The sequence below is a fragment of the Phaethon aethereus genome (genome assembly GCF_964289735.1).
Source record: "Phaethon aethereus genome assembly, chromosome: 2".
Taxonomy (NCBI): domain Eukaryota; kingdom Metazoa; phylum Chordata; class Aves; order Phaethontiformes; family Phaethontidae; genus Phaethon; species Phaethon aethereus.
In genome coordinates, this window is record NC_138582.1 from 159,917,344 (window position 1) to 159,944,303 (window position 26,960).

The following is a 26,960-nucleotide window of genomic DNA, read 5'->3' on the forward strand; positions in this document are numbered from 1 at the left end:
GCCGGGCCGGGGCGAGGCGAGAGCCGCCGCCGCCGCGGTGCCGGGCGGCGGGCAGGGGGGGTGGGTGGGCCGGGCCGGGCGCGGCGGGGAGCCGATGCGGAGCGATCGCGGGCGGGCGGCGGGAGCTGCCATGGCGGGGCCCCGCTGAAGGAGGCGGCGAAGGAGGAGGAGGAGGAGAGGGGAGGAGAGGAGAAACCTCCGCATTCCCTCCCTCTGCGCCCCGTCCCCTCGCGCGGACCGCCCGCCCGCCCGCTTCCCCCCCCCCCGCATGCCCGCCTGAGACCGCGGGGAGGACTCAGCCACCCGCCGCGGCCCCGCCGCCTGCCCGCTCCCCGTTCCGCCGCGGACAAAGGGGGAGAGCGGGGCAGCCTGAGGAGGGGAGAGCCCGTCCCCGCCGCGCGAGCATGGCGGACCGCAGCCTGGAGAGCGTGTCCCTGCCCCTGGAGGTGAGGGCCCGGCTGGCCGAGCTGGAGCTGGAGCTCTCCGAAGGTAAAGGGGCGGCGCGGCGGGCCCGGCGCTCGCGCGGGCGGCGGTTGGGGTGGGCGCGCGGCAGCGGAGCGGCGGCCCCCGGCCCGCTCCTCCCTCACGCAGCCCGCGCCCTGCGGCCCTGCTGCCCGCGGGGCTGCTGCCGGCCCGGCCCGGCCCCGGCGGCGCCCGCGGGCTCCCCTGACGCCCCCTCTCCCCCCACGGGCCCCGCCGGCGGAGGGTGCCGGCACGGGTGTTCTGTTCTGCCTGTGAATGCCCCCGGTCGCAGCGCTGGCGGGGGCGGGCGAGGGGTCTGGCAGCGGGGCTGGCCGCCCCAGCCTCGCACGCTGCGGTGTGGGAGGGGGAAAAATCCGTAGGGCTGGTTCGGAGGGGTTCCTGCCCTGCCACGAACCAGGCGGCTTCGCGGAAATCCGCCGCGTACCTGCGTGCAAAAACCCCCTCTTTGACCGTATGGAGGGACCGGCCACGGAGTCCACGCAACGTGTGTGTCGGTTGCAACAAAATAGCCCATGATAAGGTCGTTTTGGACAATGCGAGCTAGGTCGCTTAGAGGAAACGAATTTTTTTTTTTAATTGCGAGATTTATTTTTTTTTTTAAATATGTATAAAGCTTGTGGTGATTTTCTTGGCGTGGTTGATTTTGATGCTCCGCCGGTTCCTGGGCTGAGAAGGCTCCCCCGCAGCCCGCGTATTGCTGTTGCCGTGGCTGGGCGGGGGAGCCGCAGCCCCAGCCCGCCCTCGGCTCCTCGCCGGGCCCAGCTGCCCGCTCCCGTGCCGGTCAGCCCCGGCTGGGGAGCGAGGGGCAGGCAGCGATGCGTGCCCGTCGGGATCCCTCGCTGTGGGCACGGAGCGCCCGGAGTGCCGTCGGTCTTGGAGGCGGTTTTGGTCTATCGGATGGAATCTGTTCTTCCCAGAGGAAGAGAGTAGGGGGTATTTCTGTGTACTGATGCTAGGGCTGGCTCTTGACCGAAATGCAAATATGCAATTAGCTCCCCCACCTTTTTTTAACAAAAAAGGCAAATATCGGGGTTCGTTCACCACCAAGAGGCTACATCACTTCACAAGAAGGGGCAAATGACCCAGCGTGTCCCAAATTAGTTATTGGAAGTGGTCGATATATTGAGCTGTCTGTCTTTCTGTCTTTTTGTAACGGTTTGTAAGGGCTGCAAGCCAGAAAGTAAAATGCGCTCGAGCCAGTTCATCGGCAGGGAGGAGCTGATGTTGACATTGTATTTTCCTTTTAACGCTTTGAGGGTGAAGAGGAGAATGAGCTGCTGGGATTGCTTGTGGCTCTCATTTCTGTGCCTCCCCCTACCCGAGGGTGCCCTGAAAACCTGAAAGAAGAGGAGTTAAATACGATATTGCCTTTCTGTGATGCACTGCCTGTCGATTGGCCCTTATCTGTGGTAGTGAGAGTGGGAGGAAGGACTGTTTATATCACGGTATATGTAACGTTCTTGCTTTATGCAGAAAATGCTTCTTGGTGTGTATCACATCATTGTCTACACACTAACGTTAATTAAAACAGCTGTTAGTAAATGCTTGCCGAAGACCAAAATCAAACTGGCATAGACCTTCAATAAGAAATATGCTAATTCAGTATACTAAAGTTGTAATTCAGTTTTATGGTGCCATTTCTGTTGCTCTAAGCATAATCCAAGAAGGCTCTGAGGAAGTGGGACGTGGTTTGCAATTGGACATCTGTATCTGCACTGCTGTAACTTCCCTGCAGCTAGAGCTGGAATGAATTTAGTCCACTGACAGTATCTTTCCTTCTGTGCCACTGATGTTACACCCAGCAGATGGGATGGCTCGTGTTTTCTGGCTGTGGCAGCCTAAATGAAGATAGGTTGGAATTGGGAAGTGGGTGGAAAAAGGGTCAGCATCCCTATTTCACTGTCTTCCTCCAAGTTGCTCTGGATGTGCTCTTAGTCAAGTACATTACAGCGCTCAGTGCCTGAGAAAATGAAATCATTCATTACTTAAAGCTCCTACCTTTAGGCACCCGTGTTGCAACTCCTGGCCTGTTCCCAAAACTAATCCCTACAGATAATGGGATCAGTAATTTGTACAGTTTTGTTGTGCTGTAGAAGACTGGTCATACTCTGGCCATGCTAACTCTGAGTTAAATGGTTTTCAAGTCAGCTTTGTGCATCTTTATGCCCTTGAACATGCAGCACCTTACATATGTGCTTAACTTGACCATTATGAGCCAGTCCACTGGCTTCAGCAGAGTACATTAGCTGTGATATGCTTATGCATGTGCATAAATATTCACAAGACTGAGGTTTTAACACGTGTTAAGCTCATGATGTGTTAGGGTGTCTCTGCTGCCTTCGTGAAGCAGGAAACTCTTGAAGGCAATAGACGGGCAACTGCACACTTAAACGTGTGTTCGGGTCTCTGGTAACATTGGGACCTGAGGGTCTGCTGAGAATTGTGCCCCTTTTTAAAGTGTTTTCCTGAGTCAGACTTGCTAGGAGAATGTTTTTCAAATCCTAGAGGCCTGAATTGATCTGTTGTATTGTCTGTGAGCGTGAGTTTTTCAGTTCTGGAGGTACTGAATGCCATGGGTCTTACAGCTGCCGCTGTACCCAAGCAACCCAGTTCTCCAATGCCAAAACCTGTTAGGGACAGCGCAGCCTTAGGAACAGTTTCTGAAAGCAAGCTGCTGCTTTGTGGAAAAGAGAGAAGGATTTTTGCAAGATCCTGCAAAATCTTGTGGTAATCCTGCACCAGCAGGATTATTGCAAGATCGTTTCTTGGCTGTGAGCTAAAGCTGTCTCCTTCCTAGCTCTTGTAAGTGTCTTGTGTGATATGTGGGTCCTACCCATGCAATGCATCTGGAAACCTAACACAAAATAACTGGTGTCCGTGTGACCAGACTGCTAGTACTGTGACAGTAGCGCAGCGGGCACTGTGCAGGCATTGTAACTACAGTCTTCACTCATAGTCATCATACGTTTAAATTTGGCTGTGGTATTTCCCCCCTTACCTTTTAATCAAATTCCGAGTTCGTTGTTCAGCTCTGCACCAGGCATAGCCTCACTCGTGGCAGGGTTGCTGGCAGGAGAACCTCAGGAAGAGGCTGCCATACAGGTAGCACATGCTTTTCAGAGGATAGGGTAAAGTGTCTTTATTTGTGCGAGTGTTTCGGCAGTTGTGCACTGCTCCTTGGTTGAGAAGGAGGAACAGTTTGTCAGGAAGGTGTTTACTTGGTGTTCTGCTAAGATTCTCTCTGTGGCAGTCCTAACCCATTGGTTATTATGTGCAAGCCACATGCCTTCTACCTCCCCTTTGTTGTGGTCTGAATGGGCTTTTCTGTTTTAAACATAGCTATTTAAGAGGTACTATGGATGCAAATTAGGATAACCATTTTATATTTTGTTCGTTTAATTTCGTTCAGTCTGGAGAAGAGGAGACTGAGGGGAGACCTTATTGCTCTCTAACAGCTACCTGAAAGGGGGTTGTGGCGAGGTAGGTGTTGGTCTCTTTTCCCAAGTAACCAGCGATAGGATGAGAGGAAATGGCCTCAAGTTGCGCCAGGGGAGGTTTAGATTGCATATTAGGAAAAATTTCTTCACCGAGAGAGTGATCAAGCATTGGAACGTGCTGCCCAGGGAGGTGGTGGAGTCACCATCACTGGAAATATTCAAAAAACGTGTGGATGTGGTGCTTTGGGACATAGTTTAGGGGGCATGGTGGTGTTGGGTTAACGGTTGGACTTGATGATCTTGAAGGTCCTTTCCAATCTTAACGATTCCGTGATTCTGTGATTATTATGATTTAGAAGATGAAGATCGGTCAGAGTCAGAAATGCTTACCGGCGTACGCTGCACCTGTGTGCTGGTAGCCTGCCCCACACAGGGAGTGGGTGACGGAGATAGTCTAGCACTGATGAGTGCTGAGAATGACTTTCACGTTGATATGTTGGCATGTAATGTATTGTTCAGCATAAGGCATCAATAACACACTTCTTGACAGTGTTTTCGCTTCATTGGGGATGGAGAATTCTGTGCTTCTCAGAGCATAGGGGTGTGGCAGCAGTTTAAATTTGATGAATATTAGAAGTTGTGGACTCATCCTTACCCCATTAGATATTCTGAAGACATTTGTTTTGCTGTGTTTGAGTGAATATGCTTGATGCTGGCATGTTAACATACGTGTTCTTTGACAGTCAGTGGTAGTTTCCACTGAGCCTACTAAAGCTTGCATTGCTCAAAACTGTAGCCCTTCTAGGCTGATGCAATCAACATGTCACTCTGCAGTAGTTGTTCTTTAGGGCTGCTTAGAATTTTACGAGGCTTTAGTTTTCTAACGATGTATAAAATTGTACTGGGTGGTGAATCATCTTGTTTTTTAGAATAGCTTGGGGGCTGTTAACTGAAGAACTGATTTAATAAAACCAGGAGTCCTGAAATGTGCTCTTACTAAAAAAAAAAAAAAATAGTTCTACAACCCCTCCATTCTTAAAAACACTTAAGAATTTATTAAAAAAAAAAGCCCCCCCCCAATACTTTTATAATTTTCCCCTCAGTTTAAGGGTATACAAGGTTATATTTCCCTTCCAATTACTTCCTGAACCAAAATTAATTGCGAAAAGATGCTTTATAGTTCTTGCAGTATTTTATTCAAGTGTCAGATAACATAGCAGGAACACTTAAAGAACCACAGACGCCACATGGAAAATGTGAAAACCATCCTGTTCAGAAACTATTCTCCCTATATTCCATACTGTACTTCCAGGCATCTTCCATTTTAAACATGAGGTGTAGCAGGTTTGGCTTTTTTTGAAAGTCTGAACTTTTCTCCAAAGAGACTTTCAAAAAAAGTGTCATCAGATCTTTAATGAGTGGTTACTTACTCCCAAAGGCACTGGACACGCATTCAGCTAATTATTTTGGTCCTCAGCTTTCATTGTATTGACTGGCTCAATTGTATTCGGTAATATTGTTGGGTTGATTGGGTCAATGTCTGTCCAGGTTTATTATTTTATTTGGTATAAGTTCTGTCTTTTGTTGTCTGCATGTAGCCACTGGATTGGGGCCAGAGAACTGTAGTTAGCTCCTCTAGTTATTATTTCTCCGTAACATTTGCCAGCTGACTCTTCACCCTTGGAGAAGTTTCAAAGTGTGAAAATTTCAGTAACTACCACACCTCTGTGATTTGAGACACAAATCATCCTTTTAATTCACTCCTTGAGAGATAGTGCTCTGCTTAGCAAGTGAGTATCACCTGTCCAATGACAAAGTGTTAATACTTTCTGAGTTTAGGTGAGAAATGAAATAAGAAATTCAATACTCACGTTTGCTTCTTTTTGTTTTTTGAGCTATTAGGGTGCAGTTGGCTCATGTTTTCAGTTCTTTTTCTGGCAAAGAGAGGACTAATTTACTCAAAATACATAAAGCTGAAGTTTTCACATAAGTTACCTGCAAGATCTAAGGCTTTAAGAAAATATACCAAATACCATGGGGATTATGATAAAATCAAGAGACCTGGCAAGAGAAACTTTTCTTTCATTGTAAGATGACTCTCCTCTCATCAGCTGTTTCTTGGATGGTGCTCAAGTTTGGAGAGGGATAGTAACTAGCTTTTTTTAAAAACAGCTTGAATTCACTCACAAGTTAATAACTATTTGCATTTTAAGGCACTGGAATTTGAAGTTTGTTTTGTTTTGTTTTGTTTTTTTAAATATCTACCTACTTCACTTTACTGTGATATTTGGACTTAAGGGCTTTTAATGGGTGGTGTTTTGTCAAAAGGATTCTCTGCCACTCATTCAGTTGAGTACATTGTAATGCCTTGTAAAATAGACTATGCAAATCTCCAGGATGTTCCCAGAACAGCTGTCCCGAAGGCATGCTGTAAATATACCTTTATTGCCAGCTGATGCTGAGCAGCATTGATGCCCAAGGGTTACACTTAATAGATCACGCAGATGATCTTTCCTGTATTACACAACAGACATACTCAGAAAACTTTTCCCAAGGACGTGTGAAAATTGCCAACGGGGTGTCAGTTTTCTAGGCAAAACAGGCAGTAAGCGATGTATTTATAAGGAGAAGATGCATTGTAAGGAGCTGCCCTTTGCAGCTTCAGGGTACGTCTGTGTGATTCTGCTGCGCAGTGCAGGGAGAAGAAGCCAGCGCTGCTTCCCCTTGCCAAACCAACAGCACGACATACACCTAATGGTTGTGAGTCAATGTGCTGCTTTTCTCTAGAAGGGTAGTGACCTGCTTTCATTACTCCATTATAAGGGGAATGGTGCAATTTTGATTCAAATAGTCTTTTTTCTAGCAACCCAAATATCCATTGGTATTGAAGGAATTCAGATTTAGCACGCCTCTTTCCTTTGTGTTTAATGGTTGGACTTGGTGTCTTGAAGGTCCTTTCCAACCTTTGTGATTCTATGAATTTTTTGCAGGGAAAAATATTTTCAGGCTGTATAAAAGGCAGATAAAATAAACTAATTTTTGATGCAGGATTTGGATTGGGAGCAGCAGAAAGATCAATGTTTCTCTGAAGGGACATCAATAGTCTCCTTTAGGTTTTCATAGATTAGAATGGATGTTTGTGGTGTGGTACAGAGAATCCTAAACGTACCATAGCTCTTCTATACTTAAAAATGCATTGACTGCATTTTAATTTTTTAAGAGGCTATTTGTATAATGCGTCAAGCAGGACATATAATTTTTTAAAAATAACTGCTTTAATTCCCCGGCAACTGTCAGACAAGATGACTCACTGCGGTATAAGAATTCACCACAGCACATCACAGATTTGACACAAACTCTTAATCCATGTAAAATTATGCATGTATATTCCTCTACCTTCCTGGTGGGTGAGCTTCATTTTTGCCAAACTCCTGATGATCCCATTCTGACTTCTCTCCTCCCCTGCCTCCTTTTTTTCCCCTTTCTTCTTGAGAACCTCCTTGCAGTCTGTAGCCCCAGCTGTGGGCCTGGATGCCACAGTTTTCCTGGCTTGGCTTGTTAAGACACTTTTCGGATCATTAACAACAGCCCCCAATTCTCTCCTTGACTGTGGTGGTATGGGGGGCATTGTCAAAACATGGTTGCTCACCTCAGGGTTATTTCTGGTCTTTCTAGGTAGTTAGGATATTACTAGGGTAAACACAGACTAAAAAACTGGAATTAGTTTCATTTAACTCCACTTGGTGGAATGAATCGAGGAATTGCTCATTTTAGGCATGTGTAAATACATTTTTTTTTCCCGGTAATCTTATTTAGGGCTTCTAATTGCTACCCAGTATTATTTATCGCTAGGATTAAGTATAATTTTAAAACATGTATAAAGCATACTGAGGACATCATGATCTTCTGCAACAAAAAAGCAAATATAGGAATACTCAAAGCAATTCAGCTTGAGACAGATGCTGGGAAGACTGTGGCCATGGCTTTGGCTGGAGCCTCTTGCCACAGAAGAGGAGGCTTCTGCCCTAAAGCCACAGAGAGTCCTACCAGAGCAACTGTGCACGGATGGCTCTTGGGGGATGAACGAAGACGTGTCATGGTGCTTTCTTGTAGTTCCTTTTCTGAGGACTGTTGGTTGCTGGTTCATGGCAGTTTGATAGGCATAGTCTATTTGACACATAACCTGCAGTGCTTAGAGCAGCATTAAGTGCTGGGGTGTGGATAATTGTCACATTATTTTACAGCAGATGTTAACATCGAAAAGTATATGATGTCTGGTCTCAATGACCTCTTTTTAAGAGTATCGTGTTAAATGGTTGGATGACTAGAGAAAGAAGGAATTCTTACAAAGTATCTTGATAGCTTGGAGGGGAAGGAGGTGTTTCCTAAGAGTTGAAGGGTCAACTCATAGGAAAAAAAAAAAAAATTTGTTTGATTTCCAAAGACTGAACTGGACCACTAATAGTCCATCTTTTGGGATTCTTGAGGTGGTGTTAGCTTTTATGTGTATGGCTGGGTCTGCAGAATGGTGGCAGTTGAAGGGAAGAAGGGATTCTTCAAATGTTGTCTGCTTATATGGAAGTAAAAATGGGTATTAGAACCTGTGTTTGATTCTGTTGCTCTCTGGATCCGGAAATCATACCTCCACACTAACCATGACATCTGCAGTTTCTTCATTCAAATCTTGGCTTGATTTGTATAAAAGATTGAAATATCAAATAAAGATCTTGTAAGTCTGGTCTGGTAGGAGCTGTTTAGAAGCCAGGAAAATGTTTCTTAATGAACTCTGTGACAAATACTGAAGCGTAAGTAATGGAGCCTGCTACTTCACTGGTAGGCTGGTGGTTGAAAGCCTGCCTAGACTAGCAAAAGTTTAGAGACTTTTGGTTGGCTTAGAGACCCAAACGAAGTGTGCTGACACTTTTTTTCCTAGCGTGTGGATGCCCATGTGTCCATGAACAACCTGGCAAAAAGAGACCCTAGCAACAATCTCTTCACAAAAAGCAGGCCTGGACTATCCCTTCTGTGTGACCCCTCCAGATAGAGTTACATGGTATTAGGAGGATGATTCCAGGGCTATTGCATTTATCGCTGTTTAATGAGAAAATAGACCAAATTGGCCTTCAAGATTCTAATACCTCATTATGCAACAGTTTTGAAGTTGTACAGAAAGTTTCCTTACAAAATTCCTTTGCTCTATAACTACAGTCTTATACAGCTACATACCTTCAAGTTCATAGCAAATAATGAAACTTCACCTTTTTTTTAGGGGATACCCTTAGCCATATTAAGTCATACTTTTCATTGCTGTAATTACAAGGGGAATGAGCAAAATCTAGAATCTTGCATGCCATGCCTCTCCTATCCTTGTTGAAAGAAATGTTATTCAAATAGTGGGATAATATTTTTGATGAATGCTTGAACAAATAAAATTATGGCATTGTGGTGACATGTGAACAGTTCAGCTTTGGTAAAGAATCTTAAAATGGAAATTGTGTTGCAAATGCTAGACTTGTTTGATAGATGCCTGAGGATGAACGAACAACAGTTTCCTAGTGAAACAGCAAAATGCACAAACGTCCCTATTCTGAATGATGACAACAGCAAACCCCTCTGCTGAATTACTGACTTTTCTGGAAGAGCCCAGTTTCATTTGCCGTATTTTTTAGTCTAAAAAAAATGAATATGTTGTTTAGAAGATGGTGTAAGTTTTTCTAAGTGTTGTGAAGTAAGGAGTTAACTCTTTTTAGGAAAAAATTAAAAAATACTGTTGGACTGTGGAGTGATTTTTACTTCTAAGACGGAAAATAACAGGTTGGCAATACATTTAATTGGCTCTGCTTTTAATCAGCTCCATGTTGTAATGGAGAAAGTTGGTTTGTTGTGTTGAGCAACAACAGTGGACTAACAGGAATTAAATGTCTTTTTTTTTATGATGATGGAAAAAGTCTTGCATTTCATGTTTATGAATTTTATGCTGCTAAAGCATTTGACACATTCCAGTCACAAGGTTTTATCAATCTCTTTTACAACTCTGACTTTAGTCATACGAGTATCCATACCACAGACTCAGGAGAATTTGACAAAACAGTTCAGAAGAGATCTTTAAGAGTGACTGAGAGTAGACACAGAGATGTCAGGGATTAAAGCAGTCCTAATAAACATTGTTAAACCAGGAGAAAGTTGGAGAGTTTATTTTGATTATTTGATGAACCTTGTCTTGGGGAAGGAAAATATTTTCTCATAATGCAAAGTTACTTAATGTTAACAGTCAAAAATATGAGAAGATCCAGCTCCTAAAATTCAGACTGGAGATAAGACAGAAGGTATTAATATGAGTAGATAAACACTGAAACACTTGCGTACCAAAGAAGACTCAACAGCTTTACAAAAAAAAAAAATCTACCCACTAGTAGACTGGATAGAAGGCTCCTTTCTAAGAAAAACTGAATGATAAGAAGTTTGTCTATGTAGATAGAGACGTAAACCACTGAATCCACCCTTGACCAGAAATATACCAGTTTAAGTGTGGTAAGTACTTTTGTAGTGGTGTTTTATAAACATATTAGTCCAGTATTATGATACATATTTTCCTGGTAACTTAAAAAAATGCTGCAACAGTTGAGAATTTCGGGTTTAGTATGTTTTCAGTAGTTTACTAGTGATGACTTGACATTTACTTGCAGTAGTAATTTGTTTTAAATCAATATTGAACACTGTAAGGATGTGCATACACTACAGTTTGAGAGGATATCAAATGCTGCTCTGGTAATACTTGCTTAAATACTGACTACTCAGGTATTACCTGTACCTCAGGGGACTTCCGTGTAAGCATGAAGTGTCAGAACAATAAAATTTTTTAAAGCTGCCTTAAAATTTATCATATATGGCTGCATCATTGGCTTTTACATAAATGTATTGTCCTTTTTAGTAATTTGGAGAAAGAATAAGAAAGCACTCACTTCCTCTGAAGATTAATCCTTCCTGTATCCTATTCCCTGATACTTTAGGGACGTGAGGTCTGTACTCAACAACAAAATGAGTTACAGTAAGACAGCTAGTGTATTATTTTCCTTCTTTAGTTGTGTATTTCCTTTTAACTTTCATACAGTCGATATATACCATGGTGTATGTTTTTATTTAACAGATCTGTGAATATTGTTTCTTTCCTTCTCCTTTAGTGTTTCTTCAATTTCTTATTACTATTTGTAATTCCGTATGTGATTTTAATGCACCTTGAATCCGTGCTTTTTCAGCATACTAAGTTGCAGCTAATGAGAAGCCCCTTCCGACGTTGAAGGCACACCCAGTGCTCCTTGGAAGGTTTTGTCAGGATGGCTGCTCTTTGCTCTGATGTCTTTGCTTTGCCTCACTGGCCAGTCATGGTAACTCGGATTTGCTCTCTGCGTCATGATGACAAATGACGGCTGTAGCAGCAGTAAAAATGTCTCTGTACCTTTGTGCTGTCATCAGAAGGTCTGTGAAAACTGTTTTGTTTATTGGGAGTTTCACAAAGCTGGTATCTTTGACCTCCAGAGGCAGCCACTTCTGGAGCACAGTGAAACGTAGAGAGAATATATTCTTCCCTGCAGTGGGAGAAATAAGGTACTTCCTTTTGCTTAGCCCAGACACTCTTTTTCTTCTTGAGCACAATGATGCCTTGGCCGGTATTGCCTGCTGATGGTACTTCTGAGGAAGACTAGGATTGCTGTCAAGTCTGATATTTCCTCTTCAGCTTTACAGGTCAGCCTCCTTTCTGTTTTTTGTTCTGCAATGGCTGCTGTGTGGCCAAGCGAGCTGACTGGGGTCACCTTGTGGAAGAGTGAAGAAGCTGTATGGGGGATGCCTTGAGCCTGAAATAGGCACAGTGATGTTAAATTTCATCTTTGACTGCTGGACCTTTTACGGACGTTTGTAACTTCTGGTAACCTAGTCCGTAACAGTTTTCCCTCCTTAGTATACTTTTAGAACAACAAGCGTAGGAAGCCTGGGTTCTTTGTCATTAGTGCCAGTTTCTCTGTCCTTTTGGGAGGAATCTAGGCTGGTTCATGCACCAGCTCTTTGTACTGTTTAAGAAATATGCTGGGCTCTTTGCTGTCCTGAAGATCATGAGAAGACCACAGCATCTCTGAAACTTAAGGAATTTCAGTCTGAAGTCCTCTTACTGTATAATGCTGTTTGTCATTGCTAGGAGGTGGTCTGGCTTTGGCTGACCTGCAGAATGCTGTTCTGTGTATTTTAATAGGAAAATACCACCTGCGCTGTTAGGTCTATTACACATTATTCAAAATGTCAAATTGCATATGTATGCTGCTTCAGATGCACTTTGGCTGTTCATGACTGTAATTGGTTACTTCGGGTAAATAATAAATGTAGTTTCAGATTTAACTTGCTTTATGAACCATTCTGCTTTGGGACATACTAGAAATAACTCCAGGCCTCATCTGCCAACTTGTTCCTCTGTACTTTTTAGGACTGAAGCAAATTGAGTATCTAGGATTACATTAGACTTAAATTGTGAAGAAAGAAGACGGCTCTTCTTGAGAGTCAGCTTTTTTAACAGGATCAGCTTTGTGATCTGAATTTTACAGTCTTTTTACTTCTATCATAAATCTGCTGAGAGGCCCAAAGAAGTCTCCCCTGACTTCTCTGTACATACATAGTTGTTTTGCTAGTGGGAGGCCTTAGGAAAAGTAATAGTTTAAAAATGGTAGCTGATAGATGCTACCTAAATGTCTTATTTATGTAATAATAAAATGTGTTATGTATGCTTCTTCATCAAAAATTGTTCACATGGGTATGTTAGGGTTGAGAGAGAGAGAATAAAGCAACTAAGTAACATCATTCTGAAATACTGTGGTGTCTGTTTTACTCCAGGCTCCTTTTTGAAAATGCTATATGACTGTTGTCATGGACTGGGTCACCCCCCTTATCGGTTTCTGCATTCCACCTCTGAGCCCAGCAAGGGCGATAAAGCAGCCACACCTCCCAGAGCTGGACTCCTATGAGTGTACAGCAGGAATTATGATAAAATTACAATAGGAATTACAGTCAAGGGGGTGACTGAAGTCTCCCCAAAATAGAAATATGAGAGTACTCTCAGTGTAAAAGCTGAAGCTTCATTTCCAGGGGCTTAATTAAGGAGGGAGTGTAAGTTTTGACAGCATATATTCTTATATTTATTTTTTCACTCAGAATGAAGTCCAGTTCACCTAAAAATAAATGGCAAAAACTACGTTGGCATCAGGACTGAACTACTGGGTGTACTTCACTTAAAGCTATGTCTGTGAATAGTCAGAAACAATCTGTGATATTTAACTATCTATGCCAGGGTGTATGGCAGAAGGAAACAGATACTTCTTCTCCTTCTCTCTTTGTCTAGTCATTGCTGGTACTAAGAAAGCATTTTGTGTTTCAGACACAGCTTTTACATATATGGAACAGCAGGCCAAGATGTACTCCCAGTAGAAGGAGGTGGACCCTGGGAAACCAGTCCATATTTAGAGTTGTTATTACCAATTTTCTGGAAGCAGCTAGTGGTCACAAAAGCTCTGCAGCATTTCTGGTACTTTGTGAAAGGTAACATGGTCAGTATGTGGTCTCTTCCTATGTGACAGAGAAAGAGAAAAGCAGTGTATGTTCCTTTTGCTTTCATTTTTTCCTTGTTCTCACCTCTCTCTCTGTTTTTTACCTCTTGCTTCATTGTAAACTCTGGCTTTTTGGGCTTCTCTCCAAAGGCATCTGGCCTTGGTGTGGCAGGTCAGGGTCAGTCCTGCCCCATGGATTTCTGTTCTTGGGTCATCTGTCTTTCCACCAGTCCTCTTAAATGGCAGACTTGGTGGAGGATCACAGTGTAGCTAATTCATGGGATGCCTCCTTTTGCGATAGCTTCTTTTTTTTTTCACATGTGAAAGAGTGCTCATGAGGCATGTCAGGACCAATGTGCTGAAAATTGAAATCTTTTATTCTTAAGTTGATTTAAAACAAATTCTCATCTTGGAATAACAAACTTGTTAACTACTGAAATGTAAAGACTGTAGAGACACTAGATGAGGTGTATGTGTTCTGCTATTCATGCTTGATGTTTGCTTTTTTGGTTATTGCTTTTTACTTCTACTTTATCATGCTTGCTTAAAGCTAGATTAGGATATTCTCCATGCAGTGTGGAGCATTTATGGAGAAACATGAATCTTAAATTTCTTGAAATCTGATCTGGAGATAAGTCATGACATTTATTTTCCATCTAAAAATGCATTTCTCATAATAATACCCCCATTCAGCGTGGCGTTTTTTTTGTTGTGTTTTTTTTTTAATTCATGTGAAACCCACACTAAACAAAAATATAGCTTATAGGGCCTAAAATTGTAAAGAAACTACTTGCTGGCAATGGTGTCTGGGCGATGAAAGCCATTTAAATTGTTTGGGCATAAAGCACGGATTAGAACCTCTACCTTTGAATCATCTGTGCATATTTATGAGTACACCTGTTATATAAGCAGTGGCAGCATTGAGATTCCTCCTGCCCTGTGCCACGGTTTACAGGGTGAAGGAAAACAAGATCGTTTGTCAGCTTAAGTCTTTTAAATCCAAAGTGGAGCCTTATCTGCCTAATAGCCTAATACCAGAGAAAGATACTGTTTGTGTTCAGCAAGGCTGTATTCATGTGACTGTCAGTGGCTGAATTACTGCTCTCAGTTCTATATAAAGATTCCTGCTCCCACTCTGCCCCTCCCCGGTACTGTCATTCAGCACAATGTGCAGCATGCAGTATGGCTGTAAAAAGTCCCTGAAATACTGAAGTGTGTCTCCTTTCACACTTGTATATGGAAAAGAAGAAACGAATAAAGGGCCTTCTTGGTTTATATTAACTTCTTAGCTCTGTTGGGTTCAGCGCCAGCTGAGGCTGAGTCATGTAACTTGCACGCATTTTCAGGCATGGCCTATATTCAGGGGAAGAGCTGGGGGGTTGTATGGTTGCTATATCCTGCACTTCTCTGCTCAGTGCAAGTGTTCTGCTCAGTTTAGACTTTGGTGTTAATTTGAGAACCTACAAAATACCACTCCCTGGGGAGCCCAACTTGCAGCAACAGTGCTGAGGGTGCTACAGGATGTGGGATGAAGCTGGCTTTTCAAAGTCCTATCCAGTGTCCTAGCTGCCGTGCTACTGTTCGCAGGTTGATCATGATTCCAGTGATGCTTGGGGTTTAAAAACAAAAAAATAAAACCAAAAGAAAAAAGAAAACAAGAAGAGCAAGAAAATCTTGTGTTTTTCTTTTTTTTTTCCTCTGAGGATATTTCTTTTTGTAGCTTTATAAAGTTAGATCAATTCAGCAGTCTGCTACATAGAGCAGCTTTGTAAATAACTGCACCCTACTTTAAAACAGGGATGTGAACAATGTGGATGGTGGAAAAGATGGATGCATAGGGAAGGGATGTGTGTATGGAAACATCTTAATGCAATTTTGCTGCTGAATAAAGTATTTCATATAACTACACTATCTGAATATAAGGAAAAACTTTTCTTACTGTGGTGCACTGGCATAGGTTGCCCAGGGAGGTTGTGGACTCCCTATCCCTGGAGATATTCAAAAGCTGTTTGGACATAGTTCTGGGCAACCTGTTCTAGGTGGCCCTACTTGAGAAGGGGGGGTTGGACAAGATGTCCTCTAGAGGTTTCTTCCAGCCTCAGCCATTCTGTGATACACCTTTAAATTTCCACCGTTTCACTAATACGTAATTTTGTACTTCCCAGTACATTTCTCCTGGATTTTGCACTCTATGTGGTTCTTGGAATGATGTCCTCAGCGTCTCTTGCAGTATGTTCATACCTGCTATCAGTGGCTCCCCAGATGAGATCTTCTGTAGCACCAAGTTTTTAAGTTTCAGTTGTAATTATACCATGGGCACATTAATAATAGTCAACAAAAAAATGCAACATTGGAGGTGAAGCACACTGCATTAAACAGATACTTGATTTTAAAACTGTTTCACTTAAAATAATGTTACTGTTTTTTGTATGCAAAACCTGATAATGGCAGTAAATGTACACCTTATGTAAATGATCTAGAATTCAAGTGTGGGTAAGGTTGCTTGTGATGATTTTAATACTGTCATTATGATCATCACTCGGGTATATGACTGTCAATTAAACAATTTGTTTTTTTCTGTATGATAGAAGTATATGCCTGTTGATATCTGTGAAAAAGTAATTCCTTTGATTCTGTCAGGAGTGGGGAAATGAACAGAACTGAATGGCTTTGAAAATCAGTTTGTTTGATTACTTACTAACACCAATTTTAGAGATGAAAATATCTTGCAAGTTGATGAGATCTTTTATTATTTTTATTGAAACCTGTTTTGGGAGTTGCATGCAGCTGTAATCATGCACTTAAATATGGTATATTCTTTCAAAGTTTCATGTCAGTAATGCAATAATGAATCCTGGCTAGAAAGCAGTCACCGGACGCCTTGGCGTTGTAGAACCACCCGCAGTAAGATCTTACAAAAACACTTTGGTGGCTGTGGTCCTCAGTTAAATGTGTGGCCTCACTATTAATTCTTTCCTAGCTACCAGGCTTCCTCTTCCTCTCTATAAAAAGTGCAGTCCGAAGAGCTGGACTGTATTTTTTGGGGTATGAACACAGCTTTCAAATATCCACATCATCTCCTGACTATTCACTGAGCAGCTGGACATAGCTTTTGCAAGAGAAAGTTATGTAGACTATGGGCCCAATTCAGCAAAGCATTTTAAGTGTGTGCTTCAGTCTCATTGATACTACCAGTTTAACTTAAACTAAATTGTCACACATGGAGCGAGTGTATCTTTCTCCAGCATGGAAAACCCAAATCTTTGCAATCGTCATTGGTTGCTTAAAAATGAGGGTCAGCATTAATCAAAGGATCAACAGCCTTTCTTTTGGATTACAGTGTGAAAGGTTAGGGATCTTAAAAGCATTATTTTTTTTTTTTAGATGATGTTCCACTATATATTTAACATTGTCAGGTCATTAGATGAAGAACAACAGAACTGCCCATATCTAGTTCTCATTTTGTGTGCTTTCTCTGTGCTTTATTGAATTTATAAATTTAAAAATTTTGGGTGATGACGTTCTTAATTTCTATGGTATGAGGTTGGATGTCCTCAGACTTAGCTTGCGTCTGTACCACAGTCTCAGAAACAGAATTCCATCAATCATCACGCGTGTTCTGTCTGAAGAAGTGTCTTTGGTTGCCTTGAGGGGAAGGACAGTGATTGCAGGTGTCAGGATGGCAATATTGGATTCCAAGACCTGAAATCAGGCTGATGCAAGTAAGTCAAAAGCATGCTCTGCAGGGCACAGTGGTAACCCCAGTTCTCAGATGAGCAGGAGAGGAAACTGTGAAGTCTTGTGATATTTGAGAATCTGCTTTAAAATTCAGACTAACCAGATAACAAGGAGCCATGAGATAGTGCATGTCAGCCGAAGTATATAATACAATAAATGTCTTGGTGAAGGATATGTTCAGTATGCTTGCGGTGAGTTGTCAGAAGCAACGTGTCATGGAGAGGGGCCTCCTGTCTGCAGCCATACAGATACAATCACCTTTAAAGCCCAAGGCAGGTCCTTGTGTTCAATATATGGGGTGCCTTGGAGTGGCAGTGAGGAAATGAGGGATTACAGCAATTACCTTTACTCTTAAATACAAGGAGATCTAGGCACCTATTTTCTGGAAAACGTTTTGAGTCTGTTTCTCTTCACCTTTTGCTGTGAGGCAGGGAGGGGGAAGAAGCAAGAAAGAGCGAGCAAGGCTGGTGCCATTTTTTTTTTTTTCTTGTATTGCCTTAACGAAAATGGTTCATAGGCCAATTACTGTCATCACAAGCCAAAGACAAAAATGCCTATCTCCTGTTTTCCAGGGCTGAGTTTGCAACTCAGGCATATGGAAAATCTAGATCCCACTGGGTAGTTTTCCAAAGACTGTATTCAAGCCATTATTTTATGGGTAAAAGAAGCAGTTGAGGGATGGGTGAGAAGATTTTTTTTTTTTTTTCCCCTTTTCTTTTCTGGATTTTCACAATGTCAAAAGAAGAATGGAAGAGGCCAAGTGATAGGTATCTCTTTCTTTGTACTTTGACATTGTATAGCAAAAGCATAAATTGTATCAGTTTTAGGAAGTTGATAGTGTATTACTGTGATGAGAACATGAACTAAAAGATTCTGTTCAGGGTCACGGAATACCATTATGACTTGTTTTGCATTTTTATTTTCATCATGGCATCTTCCTCAGTGTACTTGTGGTCTTCTGAACTTGATCTAAAGGATCACTGTTTTCCCACCGAGTTTGTTTTGCTTCATTAAGCTGTATGAAAACGTAGTGGCTGCAAGGAGCTTGGTCCTCTTGTAATATCTCACATCTATGATTTAGTGGTTTAGGCCTCCATTACTGTGTTTCATGTGATCTGAGTAACGAAAGAAACTTTTTGATTGTTTGTGCAGTAAAAGGAATGGTCTGCAAAGCCTAGTACAATATTCTTGTTGGTAGCCACTGCTATGGGGTGAGGAGAGTAAGTTGTTACTCCATTACTGTGATGGAATAACTAAAATTTAGGCCAAAAAAATGTATTTGGACAAGGACTATGTATTCCATTAAAGGCTTTTCATGTTTTAACCTGGCAGGCAGCTAATGTGATACATTAGAGAACCTAAGAATTTAGCTGTGGAAACATCTCTTGACACAATGATTTATTTTCAGTGATATTTAAGGAAGTAGCTTTTTAAGTTGTAGAAATCAGTACACAGATGTCATTATTTTTACATGCAGTGTGTGTGTGTAGGCATATTGAAGATGTAGAGGAATATATGTGCAGAGAAAGATGGGGAAGGAAAAACCTCACACACTGACTCCTCAAATGAACAAATCTTCCCACTTAAGGAAATGTTATGGGAAGCAGCAGCTCCCTTAGGGATAGGCATGCGCAAGTTACCCCCGTTCTGAGTCATGGATTCTTCCTCAGCTTTGTGGCTCAGATGTGCAAGCCCCTTCCCCACCACGCTCCCAATTCCTTAAATAACAGCTGAGGTCAAGAAGGACAAGGGAAATATCACTGTCACTAAGAGGCCTTCTAAATCATACCAGGGTATGTGGGGTTTCTTGATGCTTGGTCTCAACTGTCTGGTACAAGAAGATAATTTTAATCCTATGTTATTTATCGCCTCTCAGTAGTGTTGTGGCTTTTATACTGACTTTCACCCTCTCTAATGAGTCGCCAATGCTTTTGTTGTTAAGCGGACTTAACAAGTATCTTTATTCCAGTTAGTTTTGTGATATGTATGTTTCTACTCAGTCACACGAAATGAATTACACGCTGTTGCTGAATTCACAACGATGTCTTTTGGCTCGGAACAATTAACCATAATGACCCTTGGTACGTCAAAATACACAGTGAATAAAGTAAAACTCTATTGTACATATCTTGAGGCTTATTTTAACACATTGCACCTTTCCAGTTGCAGTATCTGGTGATCTCTGTAGGGGCATTTTGTTACAAAATGCTTTGGCTTCCACTGAACTAAATTTAAAACTGGAGCAAATTCAGACCCGTATAATTGGTTGGGAAAATAATGAGAGAGGGAAGATGAATTTGGCAGACAGGGACACAGACATACAGAAAGTCTTTGGATGGAAGCAAAAGAACTTTGACATCCAAAGCTGGCTCAAAGACTTTGCAGCAGCATTCGGCAGAATTGAACCCTAGGAGAGGTGAATGCTGCTTCTGAACAAGAGCCCTTCGTCTGTCCTTGGGGTGGTGGCTGAACGTACATGTTCAGACCTCCCTGCCAGTGGCAGAAGCAGTGTTTGCTTCTCAGAGCCTTCGCATAGGCAGCAAAGCTGCAGTGGTTTCACCATCTGAAGCAGCGGCTGTACCAACAGCAGCTTGATTTGCCGGTGTCCAGGACCAGTTCTCCTGAAATGCCTCTAGACGAGCACATGCCCTTAAAATTATGTCTCCAACCAACATGTCAGTAAGTGCTACAGCATATAAATAATGACATATCAGTAGCTCAAGACGTGATCAGTGATTTTTTTTTTTTCTTTTAATTTTCTTTTTTTTCTTTGTGATATTTCAGGGATTCATAAGTTGATAGCTGTTTTGTTTGAGTTTTTTTCAGGTCAGAAGAAATTTGTATGTCTGCTGATCACACACACAGAAAAAGGTTCTCCCAGTAATTCCTACCTCTGGTCTAATATGCTGCATGCACTACAGTTCTTGTTAGATGACCATCCTTTCATGTGCTCGGGAAAAACTGTACTTTTGTTTCCAGCTTGAAGTTTTCCAGTGGTGATTCATCCTCAGGTCTTAGAAAAGGCTCTTATGTTTAGGAAACTAATACTGTATACGGCTTCTTAAAAAAGTATTAGCTTTGGACATGAAGTTTTGTCTTATTGACAAGCCTGAGGTGGAGATAACTTAGTCTATTGAGGTTGGACACCATTATACTTTAAGAAATGAAATTGCTACTATGGGAGCACTGTGCTACTACTTAAAGCCAAGAGCAAATACTTACATCTTTCTTTACAGTCTATTATAAAAGGCTGTGGAGCATTTTATTGTAGACTGTCCTGTGAAAACCTGACCAGACTGGAAATTGCAGTATGACATCCACATGGAAGAAATTCATATCGAATAGTGTTGTGAAGTTGTGCAACTTTGGATTATATTATTTGCTTATGGAAGTGTGTAGGTACAAAGGTAGTTACATGGGACATACTGTTTTTATTATGAGCTTAAATCATATTGACACCAATTAGAACTGAAACACACGGTTAAAAGCGGGTATATACTTAGGGCTTGCATGGTTAAGGACTCTGCTGTCTAGGGATGGATTACAGAACTGGAGCTAGAAGAAGAAAGCATCCACAAGAGCATGTAAAAAGAAAGGATACCTGGAAAATCCTAAAAGAGTTCAACTGATGATATAAGGGATTCAGTATGGGGAAGTCCAAGACTATATGAGGCATCTCAGCCATTTTGGGAGACTACACTGTATCCAGCTTTTTTAGTGTGAATAAGTGAACGCAAAATCTGCTTCTGCAACTATTTTTAAGCCCCCTGATCTTTCCAGTATTGATGTGGCATTGAATTCTTCATCCTCAAAGACTTTCACATTTGGAATAATTTTATTCATATTTTTTAATAATCTAAACAATATTTGATTGTAATACTGTACACTGCAAGAGAAGTCCTAAAGAAGGAATAAGCCTGAAGGTCCTTTAAATCTTTTTTTTTACTGGACTAAATGCTCCTACTTTTAAAGCTGGATAAGTAGTATTCTGGATGTAGCTGTAACTTTTTAAAAATGTTCTTTTAATAGGCAGGAACTGCAGTTCTGGAAACACATGGTTCTTCTTATTTCCTCTTGCCCTTTTTTATATCTGGCACAGACAATGAAGGAAAAACAGTAATAGTGTCCAGTGGACAACAAGAAAAATATGATGCTGGAACATTTTAGCAGTGAAGCAACAAGCATCTGTTCTTCAGCACCAAAGCTTAGTTTAACCTTCAGCCATGTTCTGTTGTTCAGGTGGGAATCCATCAGGGTGACATTGTCCTCGGCTGTCTGCACTGTCCCTTTGCTTATGAGTGAAGCTGAGGCAGCTGAGGATGTGTTCTTGTACCCAACTGTGCCACTGCTTAGTTCTGTACATTCACTAATATCATGATTAATATACTGTGAATTGAAGGACTTGGTGGCACACATTCACTTCTGCCACGTTTGCTGTGGCTTTCGTGGCTGCATTCAGAGGGAAGTGGTGGCAGCTGAATGCCAGCAAGAATGAGAGCATGTCTCTGCAATTAACTTTACCAAAAAGGATGCATCAGGGTTGAAAATATTTAGGTTGGTGTTCCAAGTGACTTATTTGACTCTCCCACTGTTCTTCAAGGATTTTAAAGCCTGTCTCTACTTCAAATATAATTTGGGGGGTTATTTTTCATGCCGGGTATAATACTGAAAAAAAAATGGTTCATTTGTCAGAGTTAATCATGGTATAGTTTATCACAAGCTTTTTTCATGGCTCAAAAACATTTAGTGTTCTTGCAGCTTTTAGATTTTCTTCTGTTAACAGAAAAAGCTCATCTAAGTTTGGAGCATACTGAAGAGGATGATCCATAGGATAGTCCAGACTTCTGCAGGCAGCCAATTTAGGTAGAATCTCAGAGCACCCTGTTGCCTATTTTTAAATGAGATGTCCACATCACTCCTGTGAAAGATAGTATCCAAAAATAAGGCAACAATTTACCCAAACAGCATTTGGTTTCTATTCCCGGAGCTCAGGTTTGCATGATCTTCATAAGTGCAGTATATACCTAAGTAGTTCCTTAGACCACTTTCTGCACAATTTCTCATAGTTCAGATTTGATATGTAAAATAAGAGTTTAATCAATATGTTGTCTTTCCTACATAGAAATATTTTTCTTTTGGTGTATGCTGTAAAAGTAGCACGTGAAACCCTGGGCCCTAATCTGTCAATACTAGCACTGAAAATCATCCAGGGCCAGGGCCAGTTCTCTGGTCCTGTGGTTGAGTGGCCCAGCCTGGCTCATGTGTAGGTATCTAAACCTTTTTGCAGCATATGGTCATATCCAAACCGCCTACTGTGAACAGTCTGTGATACATGCTATTCCCTGAACTGTGTCTGGGCATTATCTGGGACAGTGCTGGCTGTTGAGGGACAAAACTGTGTCAGTGAGAGCACTACCAAACAGAAGTGTGGGTCTGTGCTTCACCCCATGCCCTGGCCCAGCTGTATATCTTGGGTATCTCAGCCACAAATGAAAGCCTTTGTTTTTAAGAAGATAACATGACAACAGCCTCAAAATGAAGCTCTTCCCAAAGAAAAGAAAGTCAACGGAAGAATGCAAGCCAACTTGAATACTGTCCCACAGCAGTCCCATGTGGGGCTTTTGCCATCGCATTTGCCTTGCTTCTTTCCCAAGAGAGGTAAGTAGAGCACTCATGTTTCCTAGAGATTATGTATTTAACAGAATGATACGACAATGATAAAATAAGCTTGCCTTGAGATGTGGAGGTTTCAGATGTTAGTATTCACACCTTTTGTTGAAAGAAAAAGAGGGAGTATCATGCAAAGGATTACTGCAGTCTCTGCTGAGAACTGTGTGGTGCCAGTTCAGAGTTCATGAGCCCGTAGTTGGTGACTTGGCATGAAGGTGGCTGCTTGGCTTCCTTTTGAGGAGAGGTCATTATTGAGAAGCAGGAAGAAGAAAACAGAACTGACAGAAAAATAGTTTCCAAACTGAAAGCATTTGCTTTTAATCAGAGATGTTAATAAATACTTTTTTCTAAGTTTTGACATCCTGTATTTTGGTCAAATCTTTTTTTTCCCCGCATTTTTTTCCATGAGCTGATGTCATCACTGGATCCACCATGCAGTTTCAGAGCTATTGCTTTAGATTGCATCATAGTGTTAGAACTTCTCAGTTTTAACACAGAATGTCTTTCTTAGAACAGTAAGCAGATGGCCCATTTTAATCAAATCATGTCAATTTTAAGCAATATAAACTGTAGAACCAAAAGCAAGCTGGTTGAAACTGTGACTTCAGTTAGTACTTATTTTGGAAACTGCAATTTTATGCTTTTATTTAGTGTATTTCCAGAGGCTTGGGAATATGGGGGGGGGGGAAGAATGGGATATGGAAGAGTATTAATTTAAAAATGCTGTCTCCTCTTCTTGATTTCTATTTTGCATTTTCCTCCCATGTCACATCTCTGAAAATATTATAAGTCCTTTCGATCCATATTCATCCAATGATGTGTTTTTCAATTTGATTAGGATTTGGAATATGTTATTAAAACACAAGGATAGCTTATAGTAAAAATTAAGAGCCAGACAAACGCTTGTGTGTAGTTTGAAATTGTCATATTAAAAAAAAGTTCACACGAAGCTTAAGACAATTCAAGTGTTGCGATATGGTTTGCAAAATAAAAAGCAATCTGGGGTTTATTATAGTGTGAAATAATGAGACAATACACAACTGAATACATGCTTGGAGTTGGAAAAAAAAAAGTAGCGATTGTAACTACAGATCCTTGGGCTTAATTTCAAAAACAAATAAATGCAGTGTATCTGAAGAGAAGACTGTTCTTCTGCATTTGTTGTTGGTTTTTACACCCATCTAATTGTTGCACTCATTTCAGAGAGCAGCAACAGAAGTTCTGTCATAGTGTCTCAGTGTTTTGAAGTGTAAACCCTTTTTGTTTCAGACTTTTCTCGAGTAGGGAAGCGAGTGGTGCACAAAAATGTAATTTAGGAAGTTATTAAAGTGCTGTTCTAGATAGGGATGGTCTTGATACTGAGGCATAATACTTCTACCCTAGGCTACTGAAGTACCTCATTGATAGAAAAGCACAAACATTCTTTCAAATATATGGGTGTTTCTATTATGTGATGTGGTTTGTGTTTTTTTAAAATTTACTTTATGAGACTTCTGTTCAGGTACCTCACCTGGATATCGGACTGCTTGTATACTTACCTCTAAGAGGGTGCAGTTATGCTCGGAGGGAAGGGATTGACTCAGGTACATGACTGACAGTGTAGATTTGCCATCAAGAAGGTGTAAAGTCTTACTTACAACTGCTTTAAATTAAATAATCATAACCAGAGTTATTAGTAAATGACAGTAACGACTGTCATAGAAAGGAGCAGTAATTTCAGATTTGAGAAGTTATTTATTATACTCTCTTAATCTAAGAAGCAATAATGTTAACATTTGTGGATATTTAAAATATTTCTCTTGCCTCATAACACTGATACATTCTTCTGTCTTAGTTTGTGTCCTGTCTTAAGTTAAAAGAAGTGAGGTTGAATGCCACTTTGTTTCAGAATAACCGGACCCCAGCTATTGATGGCAAAGAGAATTTGTGATATCTGAAACTACACTGGGTCTAGCATTTTGATTTTTGCTGTATTTTCAGTAAGACCAAAAAAGGAAGCAGCAAAGACAGCCTTAGAAATCAAGGTATGTTGGGAGATCTCCTGTGAAAGAGTGTATTAGTATTACCACGCACCATTTCTTCAGTCCCTTAACTGCGACATGATTCAAGAAAATGCTCTGTTTTGAGCTTACATTAACCCATAAGAAGGGTAGTATTTAAGCATGTTGAAAAGTTGTCCTGTATATTGATGCTTTTTCGTAATCAAAACATTTCTGTCACATCAAACACAGGTTGGACCCCTTTCACGGTAGGGCAGTGTGTGTTAGGGGCCAGGGTGTTCTGAGGAGCATGGACAACAGCACAGAATTGTTCAGTATTGTTATTTACTTGTTTGTGTTTAGATTCATAAATCTTTTCTGTTTTAGCAAACAGTATTTTCTGTCTTAGCAAAAGGAAAAAAACCAATGGAACCATGCCTGGTTTCCATTCTTATTCCAGATTTATATGAATTTGCTGTATTAATCTAGTTCCATTTGCTCATGTTGGATCTCCTCATAGAAGACTCTGGTTTTGGCTCTCTTGTGTCTTCTAAATGGGTGCCACTTACTGCAACAATGCGCCTAATGGAGCCTAACTCTGTGATCTGCAGTTTTGGGGTTTTATTGTTATTAATGTGTGGTTTCAGATATTCTGGATATTTGTTTTTATGAATCGTTACAGTTTGCTTTATAAAATGATAAATAAAGTTAATAATTAACCACGTTCTGCCAAGAATTAATGTGTTTTTTGGTTTTGGTTGAGTGACAAACTAATAGGCCATAAGTATATCCCTGAATTTTCTTTTAATGCTCCCAGCCCTAGATGGGTGGGTTGCCTCTCGTGCATTTTGGTGGTATCATGCCACATCTGTGAACATCTGTGTGCCACACCTATTTGCATAAACTGGCAAAAATTTATTCCAGGTGTACAAAAATGATGCAACATTACAAAATATCTTTGAAGCAGTGGCACCTTTAACAACAGTGTATACCCTGATATTTGTTTAGTATTTCTCATTAATTCTTAGTGCATCCATGTATACATATCAACCCAGAATAAAAACTGTAGGCCTGGCTGTGATGCTGGAGATGCAAGTTAGTTCATTTGCCTTAAAGTCCCTAGAAACAATATGGTCAGATGATGTAATCCCAAATCTCATTGTTAAATTACTTATGTCTTGCAGAGGAATGTTCCGACCACATGTTAATTTTCAGTGGACAGTGTTTCTTTCTGTGTATGAAATAGTGCATTGTGTTGCAGAAAACAGTGCCATACAGTATCAGACCAGAAATACAGATGGAAAAAAATTCTTATCAACATTCATGTTTTCCGCACTTGCTCTGGGCAACATTATCTTCTACTGGGTTAGCTATATAAAGATCTGATGTGACAAAGTTTCCTATCATCTCCTTCCTATTTCAGTACATCTTCAAAATCTTAACGGTGTTAGATATACCTTGTACCTCTATGGTACTGTTTTCCCTTCCTATATAGATTACCGCTTAGGGCATATCCACACAGTAAATTTAGCTGTGTCCTAGCTCCACTGACAGCCACAAGATTAAATGTCTGTGTTCTAACTGGTGGTGTTTTGATGCGGAAAGTATCAAAGATATTCTTGAATTCTCTGGAAAAGCATTCTGCCTGCACCCCGAGCACTGATGTGAAAATTTCCACACCTGCTGCATCTGCTTGCTCATGTTTTAACTGCAAGTTTTAAAGGAAAAATGCTTAAAGATCTGGGATTAGCTGGCATTCATTGGAGATTCCTTTAAATCTTTATTAGTCAAAGGTGATTGACTAGTAGAAAGCATGAATCTGCCTGTTTATCAAAAAAAGTCATGTTGTTAAAATTTTTCGTAGCACACATGTCTGTTTTAGTGGTTTCATCTCAAAAAAGCAAGCTAGATACTTAATGTGATTTGAACATTTTGGACATGGTGCAAACTCTGCAAACAGTGTATGCAAGAGGTCCCTAATGGTTTTGGAGTCACCTGGCTGAGACCAGTCGGAAGAGTGGTACCCTGGATGCCGGACTGCACCTCTGAGCATGAACAGAGGTTGC

General features: G+C 41.2%; 1 protein-coding gene across 1 annotated transcript in view; it reads left to right on the forward strand.

The window, feature by feature from the left end:
* Positions 1 to 404: 404 nt before the first annotated feature.
* Positions 405 to 26,960, forward strand: part of DIP2C (disco interacting protein 2 homolog C) — a gene marked incomplete at both ends in the record, with an annotated part of 330,160 nt that continues 303,604 nt past the window's right edge. Inside the window, one exon of the mRNA XM_082015390.1 lies at positions 405 to 489. Coding sequence (XP_081871516.1) covers positions 405 to 489 — 85 coding nt within the window. The remainder of the gene's footprint in view (positions 490 to 26,960) is intronic.